The 14,454-nt window shown below is 38.8% G+C and overlaps 1 protein-coding gene across 1 annotated transcript in view; it reads right to left on the bottom strand.

The window, feature by feature from the left end:
* The window catches only part of AP3D1 (adaptor-related protein complex 3, delta 1 subunit), a 77,507-nt gene that overhangs the window by 15,708 nt on the left and 47,345 nt on the right, over positions 1-14,454 (bottom strand). Inside the window, 14 exon segments of the mRNA XM_009329088.1 lie at positions 22-163; positions 300-445; positions 937-1,168; positions 2,601-2,831; positions 2,924-3,072; positions 4,624-4,769; positions 5,534-5,582; positions 6,028-6,077; positions 7,783-7,832; positions 9,712-9,785; positions 10,061-10,200; positions 11,538-11,667; positions 12,026-12,133; positions 14,100-14,180. Coding sequence (XP_009327363.1) covers positions 22-163; positions 300-445; positions 937-1,168; positions 2,601-2,831; positions 2,924-3,072; positions 4,624-4,769; positions 5,534-5,582; positions 6,028-6,077; positions 7,783-7,832; positions 9,712-9,785; positions 10,061-10,200; positions 11,538-11,667; positions 12,026-12,133; positions 14,100-14,180 — 1,728 coding nt within the window.

Genomic DNA, 14,454 nt, shown 5'->3' with positions numbered 1-14,454 from the left:
AGCAATTTAACATTCACTCACTCTGGCCAGTTCCTCTTCATCTATTTCTGGCTGTCTATGTCTGGAATGCCTTTGTTCCTCATCATGAAAAATTGTTTTGGGCTTTTCATCTTCAGACTCACTGTCTGATGGAGGTTCATTGATCCAGGCATCAAGGTCCAAGCTGGTAAGAATTGCAGTAAACAAATAGCTTGACTCAGTACCCCTGAATATTTCAGTGTTTCTCATCATATACTTAGCTTTACTATTGAAGAGTTTAAAAGTTTAAATAAGGCATTGGTAGAGAGAAGGAATCTTACCCCTCTGGAACCGGTACTTTCTTCTGTGCTTTAGGAGCCACAGGGTTCAGTTCACCAGCAAACAGGGCTATTACTTCCTCGGCTACAGGTACTTCTTTTATTTGTAGCTTCTGAATATATTTTATTAGTTGCAAGATGCAAGAAGCCTAAAAACAAACGCAGAAGTAATTTTAGGATTAATATTAACAAACTGAAGCAAAAAAATCAACTGCAGTGAACATCAGCAGAAGATAATTCCCTTAATGGAGTAGAACAGTTAAGGGAAGCAGCATAACTGCAGATTTAGAGCAAATGTAAAAAAAAATCCATGTTAACCCTCTCTTCTAGCTGTGTCCTTATGTGCTTGCATAATTTTAAAATTAAATTGTTTTGAGTGAAATTCTTGCAAGCAGTCTTCAGAGGTGGTATTGAACTGGAATAAGGTCAGGGCTCTGACATGAAACGTCACCACTCTTCCCAGTCCTCTAGTTCTAGAGCTTCTCTTTCACCGAGTTACACAAAGTACAGAATAAACGCACCACTCCATTGATAACAATGGCTTATATAAAACGTGCACGTCCACAGAAAATTACATTTATGCTCCAAGACAAATGAGAGACTTTGTATGATAAATTCCAAAGTAATTTTGTTCTCTTACCCTCTCTTGAACTTCTAGATCTGCACTCTGTACAAACTGAGGCAAACGCTCAATCATCAGCTGTGTAATTTCCTGAGCTGCTTCCTTTTCCCCAGATTGCTCTTTCTGCTGTAGGATGGATGCATAGAGCTTCACCATGTTCTGGACATAAACTGCCTGGATGTGGCCTGGTAGAGTTGTAACTTTAGGCCTCAACATTGCTTCTAAAGTTTGGTTTGCTTCCTCGAGGTGTCTATAAAGACAGAGCGGACAGATGAAAGACAGCAATTGAGAAATCCCAACATTTCACTGGTCTCCACGGAGAAGAATTTTTCAAAAACCTCAGTGGCAGTACAAAGTGCTGCAGAAAGGCAGGACAGACTACAAATACATAATCATTTGCTCTCTGCGTGTTTTCCCCTTCCAAATTACAGTAGTAACATGGCACAGATGAATTTACAGCTTTACCCTTTTACAGAAGGGGAGGGACACCTCAGTTTCCACCTTTACAAGTTCAGTATAACTGAAGTTATATAATTTTATATAATTATAAATTCCATTAACTAAGCATTGCACTTTAAAGTGCCAACTCCATCGACAGTCTGGATCTAGCAGCCCAACTACGTTCCTGCCATTCTGTATTTCACCACTCGCATCAATGAGGTATTTCCAATCATTTACTGAACAAAAATAAAATCTAGTAGGCAATGCTTAAAACACAGAGAAGAATGCAGATCATAACACTTGTTTTAATAAATCTCATGCTCTTATTCAAAACTGTCTGCTCATGACTAAATGGAAGATGCACAAAAAAGTTACTGGTCCATTATGAATGGAAAGCTAAAGTTCTTTCAAAATAAAAATGTGATCATACTGAAAAAGGAGAGTATGTTCTCTTGCTTCTTAACCTACAGTTATCTTTGCAGAACTTTTTTAATTAAATGAAGATCTGAGTTGTATCTGTGTTCCCCCCCCCCCCAAAAAAAAAAAAAAAATCACACCTACTATGTGAATTTAAACTGGAACCAGCGTTCAGAGTGGCAATTACAAGAGACACCAAACCAGATGATAAAAGGAGACTACACTATCACAGTCTGTCCGACTTACCGAAGTGAAAGCTAGGTAAGCATGCATATATGCACACACAACCAAGAGACAAAAACATCTATTTCAGCTAAAAGACACTGTTGGCACAAGAACATTGAAAATTGTGCTACTGTGGGTACAAATAAGTTGCGAGCAAAAAAGATGATTTCTAATCCTCAGAAAGATTAGGTTCTGCAAAAACCTTTTGACAAGGGCAAAACAGGGAGGAGAGCAAAAACTAATTCAGTCAAACATGGTGACTGGACGTTTTCCCTATGATATAAGTGGGGTTAAACCTTAATGATTAAGGAGTTCCTTCAATGTCTTAAGATCTTACACCCACAACTATGCCTTCCTGCATGAGTGGGCAGGACTACAGAGACAAGAAAAAAGACCAGATATTCAAAATGAAGTATCCGTCTTGGCTAGAAACAGCTAAGGAGTCTTAGGGGATGAAGGAGCGGGAAAGAAGCAATCATTTTTTTAGCTTTAGGGTACAAATTCTGAACTATCCTTCTCGCAAAAATACCTTTCAGTGACCTGAATCTTTGCCCGAAAGAAGCTGCTCAAAGCGTATCAGGCTTTCTGTTTGCACTTACTCAGAGAACTCCCCACATATCCAAGCAGCAGCATAAAGCACCTCACAGATCCCATTTCTCTGGGTGTTGCTGGCTATGAGATGAGCATTGTCCAGAAGCATGGCCATTTGAGAAACTGCAAATTTACGAATAGCTTTAACTCTGATAGCTACATCTAACATCTGAGCTGCTATAAGATGCCCATGTCGTGTGCCTTCCAACCGGGTCAGCTCCACCAAGATGCTTATGTACCTACAAAAAGTGAAAGGGATGCAATTTTATCAGCAGACAATCATGCATTACCATTGCTGATGATCTCAAAATTGACACATAAAAACACTGACCATTCAAAGTTTGTGATATATTGATAATTGGACTGACTACAAATATCTATGATTTTGGTCAGCAGCTCATCCCGGTATGTCGTCCCTTCTGCTTTATCCACGTGAATCATCAGTTTCTTCACTATCTCCATCAAGTTCTTCTTCGATACCTGTTAAAGAGTTATTGAAGGTGAACCAAAACTAAGCCATTTCCCATACTGTCAAGTCCTTCTAATTCCATTAAAGCAGCTGCTAGCTCTTTGATGGACCTGTATTGTGTTAACAAGAAATCAGCACCACCTCTCTAGGCCCCAGCTTCAGTCACAACTGAAAAAGGAACCTGTTTAGTTCTTCTCAATGTTGTTATTAAAGCAGAATCAGCACAAGTATACAAGACCATGCTGTAGAAAAGCTGAGAATCAGAATTACTAGCAGCAATACAGAAATCCAGGAGAAAATGAATCTTCTACTTCTGCCAGAGTAGCAAATTTAATAGTTTAAAACATTTTTGCTTCTAAACAAAACAAATTTAAGTCATTAACATCCAACAGAATTCTAGCATTTCAAAACATAGCTGTATTAACTTGTTCTGGAAACTTATTTGTCTCAATGAAGTGATGAAAACGTTCAGTAAATATCACCAGTTGTTGTGACCTGCTGCTTCCAGCTATGATCTCTCAATAGGTACACATTAAAGACACCACTCACAAAAGATGTATGTATTTCTACAATCACTTATTACACAGCAGTCTTCCTCAGAGGCAGGGTTGAGCAAAACTGTAGACTCTTTCTCCTAGGTTATCTTTTGACTAAAGACATAACAAGCAGAATTTAACTTCCAGCAACTAAGAATGAACTCCAATTCTCTTTGCAACAGCATTAAAACCACTGTCCTAATCAAACGTTAATGAATTTATCTCATGAGGAGTACCAGACAAAAGGCGTCCTCCTTATTTTTCACTTTCTCCTCTAGAATAGGAGGTATGCGACATATCTATCACAACCCCTTTGTGCATATGTGGGGGGGCACAGACTCTTGAGTGAAAGGCACTTTACTGTATAAATCATGACCACAGCCCTTTCAGAGATCAAACGTTGTCACTACAAGATTGTCCCTGTAGCCTATGCACATTTTGTAAACTGCCCTGCACAGCTGCAGAATGCACGCACAAAACTGGTGGCACACAGGAGACCAAACAGAATGAGATTCTGTACCTGTCATTAAAAGGCATAACAAAATTTACAACGAAGGGCAAATTTGATGACAAAGCAGCTTAAAGCTGCCTTCTCCTGTTGTTTCAGAGTGCTCCAGACTGTTTCCCAGACTTTGCGTAACTTATGTCAACCTGAGCTATGGTGTGCTGCAGCGCGGACTGCAACACAGAACGGCACAGACCTGTCCAAATACGCCTATGGTCCACTTTAAACCTAGACCAAGGACAGAAGGAGCAGCTAGGCTTAGGCATTAGAGAAGCAGCCTCCTGGGTGACTTCCACAACACCTGAACTCAGAAACTCCTTCCAGTCCGAATCGAAGTTTTTAAAGCCCTCTCATGCTGTGCCAGATCATGTCTTTGTCGTAAGTGCCAGAAAAGATATGGGAGTTACTATCACAAGACTACTGGGGAGAGGGGAAGAGAAAGTTGCATGTTTTTCTTAAACGTCAGCCTCCTAAAGGGTAACGGGGGCTGGAGAGGAAAGGAAATATGTGTAGAAACATACCATGCCATATAGGAGATCTAAAGCTCTGAGTCGGATAGACTCATCTTTGTCATCCAAACATTGGAGAATGAGATCCTTGTGAGATTGAACTGATTTAGGATGCGTTTTCAGGATTTTGGACATAGCTAACAGTCCCAGGTATTTCACTGTGAAAGACAAAATAAAACTTCTTTCCAAATATAGAAACACTGTTTTGTGTTGAGCATGAAATCTTAATACTGAGTACTTCTACTGAAACCAACTTTAATACACTCAAAAATCTATGATGAGGAAGAGAACTTTTGAGAAACAGCGTATCACAGATTTTCGGTCTTTAATTTCATAATCTCATATACAGGCACGTAATTACATCTATATTCTTCATTTCAGTCTTCTTGTACCTCAAGTTTTATCACTGCTTTATATAGAAACTATGGGTTTTGAGAACAGGCATCCTAGGATGAACACAGCTTTAAAAGCACTAACAGGACTGGTGTATTAAGTAGCAGCTTTGTTCTCAATGGGAAAAATTCGTAAGACAGGAAAACGGTTTGCACAAAAAAGGATTTCCCAGTGTTATTTGCAGTCACTAAAATAAGTTACACTACAGAATACCCCTCACTACTGTCCAAGCAGCAAGTTTATAAAAAGGGAAAGCCCAGAGCATCGAAAGAGAAGTGTTGTAGATTTACAAGACCACAAACAGCAGTAATAATTAATCTCATTTGTTTTAAAAAAAGGTCATTATAAGAAGTGATAACTATCAAAAATTATCTCCACATTTAAAAACCCGACAGTTGTTTACAACATACCAGGCACTACAATACCAAACAAGCTGTTTGGAGAAACAGCTCGTTACTCTAAGGCTGCCGCAATTTCTCCCCAGTGGTTGGTTGCTAAATGCTTCCATGAAGACAAGCAACATACTTACAGTTCTGGTCAGAATCTTCTATCAATATCCTTAACTTCTGAACACAAAGCTGGAAAAAAGATCATGTCCTGCTTATTACAAGCATTTAAGTCCTATTACAAGCCTTAAAAGTCTTAATTAAAATAACTCTTCATAAAGTTTATTCAGCACATAAGGAAGCATTCTGACCAAGACCCGGGACCTCTAGTAAGAGCGTCTGGTTGCATTAACAGATTTCAAAACAAAAGGAACCTCTGTATGATTGTACTGAGAGTAGCAGCTGAGTAAGAGAGTTGGGAAAACTCTAAATGGGAAGAATCTGCATTTTAGAGCAAAGGAAATAAAGGAATTTATATAGGAAATGCTTCAGTCTGTAGTATTCCACCTGAGTGAGAGCGCTTCAGGGAGCTATTGCTTTAACTTTTGGCAGAGGAACACAATCCAATTTCTCCACGGCACTCGGTATTACACAGTAGAGCAGAACAAACAACCCTCAGCAAAACCCAGTGGTGTACCTGGATGCTAGCGCTGTGATTAGGCATCCCAGAAGACAGAGAGATCAAAACTGAAATACACAAGCACAAATTTCAGTTAGTATTTCTGTGTTCTGAATGAATGCAACAATACAACACCTAAAGGTCAACAGCTAGCTCAGCCCACAAGGAAAGGTGCCAGTTTATTATGTTGTTTGTCTGTTTGCTTGGACTTTTGGGGGGTCTGGGGGGAGGAGAGAAGGTTATGACACTAACTGTAGTTTCATACACCTTAAGAGTAGTAACAGTGGGGCAGGAAAAAAAAGCATAAAGGTAGGAACTGCTGGAACAGCCAGGTCAAAGCTGCTTTTCATTACGCCTTGCCCTCATTAAGGTTTACTTTACTGATATCGCGTAGCAGTCAAGACTGTAAACATGTCATCAGCTACTGTATAGCTGAATTTTTAAGTGTGCACTTCCCTAATGTAATGAGATGCAGCAATGGATCCTAGAGTTTAACGTCATTAGATTGGAGCTTTAATCAAGCCAGCAAGAGACTCGAGGCACAAATCAGGTCCCATTGTTGATTATATTGGACATTTGTAAAGCTTTGGCAGCACGCAACCCCACAGCAGAAAAGGTGGCGTTATCTCATTAACTGCTGCTGTCGTATAGCATGTCCACGCCAACACCAACTCTCACTGAGCAAGTCACACATGCTGACCTTAGTGACAAGTAAGTATAGTGGCATTTTGCTCTCCATAATCCTGCAGAGCTACATTTCAGAGAAGACATGTTGGATACTATCATCTCAAGTCATGCAAAGAGCTGGCAGGTGCAAGGTGCCGCTCTAACGCGGGCACACAGCCTGACATCTCATTTTCTGAATTTGAGTTTTACATTACAGTCCCTGAGGTGTCCTGGGTGTGTGAATTTCCCTTTGACCCACAGAAATATCTTATTGGATCTCAGTGAAGCACACTCTCATCCACAACGGAATTAACCTCCGTGTTATTTCCCCCCCCATCATAATGCCATCTCACATTTCCCTGAAGGAATGAACGAATACAAAGTGTATTAAAAATGTGTATTATTAATACAAAGTGTATTAATTAAAAGTGACAGATCACCCTTTCCTCTTTGAACAGACCCAGTACAGCAAGTTCCTGCATCGTTATCCAAACTACTCACAAGAGACAGGCTTATGGCCAAACTGTGGATGTCAATAACCCTGTACTTCCACACTATGATAGGAAAAAAGTGCCAAGTCTGAGCTGGAATACTGTGTTATCCCTTTTTGCCTTTGTTTCTCTCTCCATCTCTGTTATGGAGTTCACATCCCTTCCCCAGAAATTGAAACTGTAAATCAATTATTCCAATTACCTCCTTTAAGGAATTACACCTAGTTTTTAAGCTGTGAAATTGCAGAATTAAAAAATAAGTCTGCTCCTTCATCACATAAGAAAACTTTGTCAAAGTTTCCATGAGGCACCAGTCTCTTTTTAATTCTATTGCTGCTGGTATATTTTGTAGTTCTAGCAACATTTAGGAGCTTGCATATAAATAATCACTCATTGTTCATACTTTGTTTCAGCCTCTAGCAAATATGACATAGCCGTAGTAACTTAGCCTCATCGACTGACAACAAAGGATTTCAGTTATAGTTACACAGTAACACAAATCAAAAGTTTATTTCAGTTATAAAATACATTAAGTTAAAAAAAGGATTACAGAGGGTGTTAATTGATGACAAAGTTCATCACGGTTTTTTTCTAGGTTACAAATTTCAGTTCTCACCTGCTATTACTGTGTTCACACATTCATATAAGAGAGACATGGCTGAGGTGCTGAAACAGAAATCAAGTATTTTAAATCAAGAATAAAACCGCCACATTTTGAAGAATTGTCAGCAGTATCTTGGAGCTAGTTAACACCTTTAATTACATGAGAAATTGCCAGTATTCTGTTCCATATACCTTCAAACTAGATGAAATGATTCTCACTTAAAAACTGTTGGGGGGAGGAAGGGCAACTGCATGTTTAAGAAAAAAAAAATCTTCTCTGAGAAGAAGCAAGTAGCAGCACTGTAACACAAGGAATGAGGAAGGAAGCGGTTACTCAAAACCTCAGTACCAGTTACAGAGCACTGAAGCAATCTTGTCCAAGGATCAAATCAAATCCTCTGCCCAAGGTCAAAAATTCACACTAAGGCAGGCAGATGGAGAACCTCAAGTCTCTCTCTCCAAAGCAAACGAGTCATGCACAAACAGCAGACTCTTCTGACATGCTCATCCCTATAAGCGAGCAACCCATTTTCAATGTCTGATTTCCCCCAAAACTTAAATTCAAGACAACTTTTGCCAGTTGAACACACATACAGTGCAATTCTGAGGATTTCAAAGGTACTTACAAATCCTGATCTACACAAGAGGGAAACACACAAGAGGGAAACACAGTGAACCTCACAAGTAACTAAGGAGCAGACTCCAGAAGCAAGGTCTGCAAAGGTAATGAGCAAACAACTCTGGAGGCAGCAGTCAGAAGCGATACCGTGAAGGTCACTCAGCACACCGTATACCTGACTCTAGTATGCTCAGAACCAAGGCAATCATTTCTGCTCCCTATGCACTTCATGGTGGACGGCAGGGTAGTTTGCCTTATGTGTAAGTGATATGAGATCCAAAATGACTGAATGGAGACCAAACCGAACAGGATTAAGTGCTCACAAATAATAAAACGAATGACTAATATGGGAGTTGGGGAGAGGAGGTAGAGGCAGGATTGAAGACATATTATCCATCTTCCTGCTTTTTCTGGCAAAGTACTGTTTCTGGTGAATTTGTATCTATTTGTCGCTGCTGCAAAAAAAACTTTTTAGATATTTGGATGCAAAGCTGCTGGCTGGTCTGCTCCGAACCAGCCTTAAAGGCATACTAGGAGGATGGACAGAAATTGTTTGGCTAGAACTGCTCTCATGGCTACACGGATATCCGTTTAAAATTTGCTCATTCCCATCTGTCTTCTTGCTCTGCCACATGAAGAGAAACAAACCTTTTAATTTAACAACTCATGCATAAGATCACACTTCCTTTTTGTAACTGGGAAAATACATGTATTCCCTCCAAGACATCTACTTTCTGATTTCAGTTCAGAATTAGATCCAAGACAACACTACAAACCAGCTTTAACAAGGGACAAGGAAATATCTTCAAATTTATCTAATCTGTATTTAGGACATATATTAAAGGAAGCTCCTCCAAAACAGATCTGGGCTGACAAAGGCATGAGAAAGAACTTTAATATGCTGCTGGTCATGATGCTTTGGTGGGTAAGGCACTAACAAAAAAGTCAGGAACCAAATGTGTGCAGGTGAACAGAAGAGGCAAATATACAGCTGAGCCTTTTTTAAGCCAGAGTTTTTATATATCCTCCATAGTCATCTCTGGCTTAAAACATAGTAAAAGGAAAGCAAATTGCTCCAATTTTCATCCATGCTTTGGAGAAATTCATGCTGACAGTCAGACACACAAAGACTTTCCTTTAAGGTATTTTCTCTCTCTTAGGTTTTCCAGAAATAGTCCTGATGTGATTGTCTTTTGACATTTGAAGCCAATATATTGAGACTCAAGAAAAAGTTCAGAAACTCATCCGCAGACCTAGCTACTGACCTACCGAACAGGCACTTCACCAGTCCTGAATGAACAAAGTAACATTTGTCATACATACCTATGGATGAGGTTGGTCAGAGGCTCAATCAGTTTCTTTCCCAGCCTAGGTTCTAATGGAGTAAGAGCACCAAACTATTAAAAAAAGAAGTGCAGACAAGAAAGTGATTTAATAGCTGCTTTTAAACAGTATAAAAACATGATTTAAATTGCAGCTCATTATATTTAAACCAAGCTATATTAAAATATTTTTCTCTCTTTGGTTTTGTTCACAAACACTAGAAGATATTCCTGGTTTCTTTTTATTCGGATTTAAGGGTAACTATACCTCCAAGCAAGAAATCTATTTTCGCACCCAAGGTAATTTAATGAGAACCCCAATCCTGTAAAGAGAGATCCAGAATACTTGCCAGTTTTATAATTTTAATGAGAACCCAATTATTGGTTGACGACGTCATCAACTTGAAAAAGAGTGGAGCAAGGGAAAGGTAGTTTTTGGGATTGCGTCGAGCCAGCTCACAAATAACATTTACTGCAGCAGACTGCACACCTGGGAGAAAGAAGTGGGAAAAGCAGAAATCTCATCAATGCCTTAATTGTAATTGAAGTTTCTGGTGCAGAACCCCCAGAACAAAAGCAGCTAAAGAGTCAGACTTGCGTGTCCAAGAGGAATGGTTCAGCCTCATTACCAACCATGAGGTAGTGAACTAAACACAAGAATGCAAAAACAAACTGAGAAAGGATTTTATTTAATTTTGCCTATTTTGTAATACATCAGCAAGCTGAGTATCTGCTTTGGGTCCAGTATTAGCAAGAGCAGGACACTGCCAGCCTCCTTCCCCCTTGACTGTGGATAGCTTGTTTGTGGGTCACAGGCAACATAATAGTCAATAACCCTACCCACCATAAAGTTTCCAAATGCTCTTGCTTCTTTAAAACGTATTATTCAGACATGTTTAAATACAACACAAAAATAATGAATCCTTAAACAATCTGACTGGACAAGCTCATTCCCTTCTAATCGCTCAGCCTCTAAATTGGTTGTTGTCAGTCTGGAATCTTTTAATCTAGATAGTCTGGGTTTTCTAGTAGAGAGCAGTCCTTTTCGCCATAAAGCATAATCGGTACTTTCTTCCCCTGTTTGCAGGTGAGGGGTGTGTGCCTTTTGCTTTCTTTAAAAACATTGTCCCTGGAAGATGCATCTTACATGCCCACACCACATTAGTCCAGTACATGCAATCAAGTTTCTCCCTCTAAACTGGAGATCGCAGACCTGCATCGCACACGGAATTCTTGAAACAAGCGTATGGGGTTTTGGTGCAGTGAGAGAAGACTGAGTAGAAGTGTGACTATGACACAGAGCAATTGCAAATTTCCTGTTCTGCAGCTGAATTGCACTGACACAGTACTGAAGGGCCCAAACAGCAGTCTGGACTCAAAGTTTAAATTTAAAAAATAGAGAAAGAAAAATACTAAGCGATGTGAAACTATTTTAAGTACATCCACTGCAAGCCAATAGCTGCAGCTCTGTGAAAGAGCACAGGAAACAACAACAAAAATCAGAAATCAGCTGAAATATTTTCAATAGCCAAGTTAAGTAAGCAACAAACCAGGACTCATTAAATAGCTTTGTCCCATTAAGGTTTAATCCACTCATACAGTTTCAATAGCTTTGGGTTTGAAGTAAGAATTGGACATTTTAAAGAATGTCTTTTTAATATGGCAACACCTGTCGAAACTCTCATATGCTCATCTAACTATTAAACAGGCGAATCAGTACCCAAAAGAAGATTACAGCATTTTTCATGTATTCTTCTCTCCACAAGCTCTAAAAGCATGTATACCTAGATGTTCTGGAGCAGAAGTAATTTACTAAAATCCACTCACCAGGATCTGGATCTTCAAGTTTCTCTTTAAGGCGAGGAAATGCGGGACGGAGGGACTCTGGGTATTTCAAAAAAACTTTGTACATGATTAACACTGCCTTCTTCCTGATGTAAGGCTTTGTATGAGACATCTGTTAATGAAACAATTGCAATCAGGCTCTCAGCAAATTTGTGTTTCCAGATTCTTTTCAAGGTCCTCATGTCCACACCACTGCCTCAAAATTTATTTCTGGGAGACTCAACTGTTTTTCAAAAACTCAGCTTTGAGGGGAGAGCAAAATACTGTCATTTATCACCAAAACTAACAGAACTATTCATGGTAATCCTCTTGAGCTAACTAAGGTCTGTAAAGGCTCCCCAAAACCCCCACAAGAACAAAGCATCAGTTTTCACATGTAACAGTTCTAAATTTAACAGATATTTACCAGATTTGAACAATTTAACATTCTTTAATTACAGGAAAAAGTTATTTCAATCTTATCAACTCACCAGTGTCATGATGTCATTTGCCAAGTCCCTGGCAAGATCTGGAGTAACAAAACAGGACAAGCCAGTCAGTGCAACTCCAGTATCATACTGGTTAGGGCTACTCAGATCCTAAAAAAGGAAAAACAGGCTCAAAAATTTAAGATCACACAGGATGTTGAGAAACAACTTTCTCAGACCAATTTTATTCACTCAACACATATGAAGCAGAGCTCCTACTTCACGCGAATATTTGTATCAACTATTAATAGAAATGTCCTCCATCACCTGCTAAAATACAGCTAGCCTGGGGTTTAATAATGGGCATGAGGAATCATAATTAAACAATAGATGGATGACTGCAACATAAAAGCAATTAGAGATATCGTACCTTGGTGGTATTTTAGGAATGGCAAATAACTTTTAAAAACTCATGACATGATCACAAACATATTTAAAGTCCTAAAAAACTGAGTATTTAATACTAACCCTGCTAAATGAAAGCCCAACTGTCAACTTCACTGGGAACAGGCGCTCTTGTTGAGTGCTTAACAGTGTCCTAGCTTAATCTATTAGAGAATGAGATTACTTTCCTTCCAAGCTGCTTGCAGCACCATAACTTTCAGTCCATAAAGATGTAACACAAGCTAAGGTGTAGAATACATCTTATTGGTCATGTTTCCTCGGACTTATTTGTAGTCAGTATCCTACATAGTCCTACATAGTCATTCAGGTATTTCTAAGCTTCAGACTCTTAACAATATTAATATTCATATCTGAGTATGTTCAAGTATAGATCATAAAACCAGATCTCATTGAACACAGAGCATCACAGGACCACTCCTTAACTGCAGTTATTAGGAAACAAAAATACGAAGTGAACTGCACAGAGCATTCCCACATGAACTACCGGAATTAACTGTCCAGATTCACGAGTACACGGAGGCTGCTTTAGGAGAGCTAAACATAGCCAGGCCTTCAGGGTTCTGTGCCATTTGCATCTCATTTTAAAACCTTTTGCAGGTGGTAGGAAATTGGATTCTGCTTCAAGAATAACAAAATCTACTTCTTAAGGAGCAACAAAACTTTGCAATTTATTCTGGCTTTAATGTATTTTGAGAACTGATAACCCCTTAAAATACAAAGTTGCTAGATCAATGAAACATGAAAAAGCATCTTTATTTACGCCTTTAAGTAAAAACTCAGCACAAAAAGGAAGGAATAGCCTAGTAAGTGACTGAAATGCAGTATAATAAAGTCTCCATAATAAAGAAAATGGATGGACATGATTAAAAACATGTACTTGTCAGAGCAGAACAGTTTAAAAGATAAAGGGAAAAGCACTAGTTCTTTAGGAAAGATGCTGGATAACATCCCACTGATCTTTTTTAAGCAAGTAGAAGACATTTTAGCTACTTAGATGGTAAAAATATAGGCACATCTTGTACTGGATCAGTCAAGTTTTAAAGCAGTGATACTTTAAAAAGATTAAACTTAAGAGCTTTAAAAATATATCTGTAATCTGAAGAATAGGAAAATAATCCTGCAACCCAATAACTCTGAAAAAAATCAAGTGATAAAGCTCTATGAAAATGAATACAACACACTTCAGTACATTAATACAGAACACAACTTTACATATACTCTTCACCATTTTTACACACAATTATACCAAACAAGTCAAAAGCCTGATCTGTTATTACCAGAAGAAAACAGGCCCTCACAAATAGGTATTTTGTGGAGCCAGGTGACTGCTCATTTTACTTCAGGAATGGGGACATTTTTCTTACCCATTACATTCTTATAAAGGCTGCCAAAGAGACTACTAATATTAACAAAGGTTATTGTTGTCACCATTCACTGTGATGAATAAACACAGAGAGTTGGTATGAGACAGCACGAGGGAAGCCTATGGACAGCTCCTGAGTACTTCAATAATCCTTCAGCTCGTGGAATGAGAGTAGACTGTAAACCAAGTAATTAGAATTCTACTTAAACACCTTTAGGTTCCTAAAAGAGATATACTTCATACAGATTTGAAAATACAAGTAGGGAGACAGTGCAAGAAAAAAATTAAGAACTGAAGTCAAAAGTTTACCTTTCGGATCTGATTAGTAGTCAACATAATTACATCAGTCCCTTCATGAAAGCACTGAGAGGCAGCTAGGTAACCGATTCTCTGTAAAAAGGCAAGGAGAAAAAAAGACATTAAAAGTAAGTTTAGACAACGTGTAGATGAAAAACAACTGGTAGCTTTCTTGAGCAATATTAAAGAGATGAACAATTAGACAGTAGGTTTGCATAACAGAAAAGACATGACAGGGTTCCCTATTTGTTCCTGATATAAACCCCCTTTTCTAATCTCAGACAAGTAACATCTCCAGGGATAATACATCTATCTTAAGGATATTAAACTAGCTTCACCTCCTCTACTTTGTTGGAACGTACAGGTT

This window comes from Pygoscelis adeliae, unplaced genomic scaffold (genome assembly GCF_000699105.1).
Source record: "Pygoscelis adeliae isolate BGI_AS28 unplaced genomic scaffold, ASM69910v1 Scaffold537, whole genome shotgun sequence".
Lineage (NCBI taxonomy): Eukaryota > Metazoa > Chordata > Aves > Sphenisciformes > Spheniscidae > Pygoscelis > Pygoscelis adeliae.
This window is presented reverse-complemented; position numbering and strand designations above follow the sequence as displayed.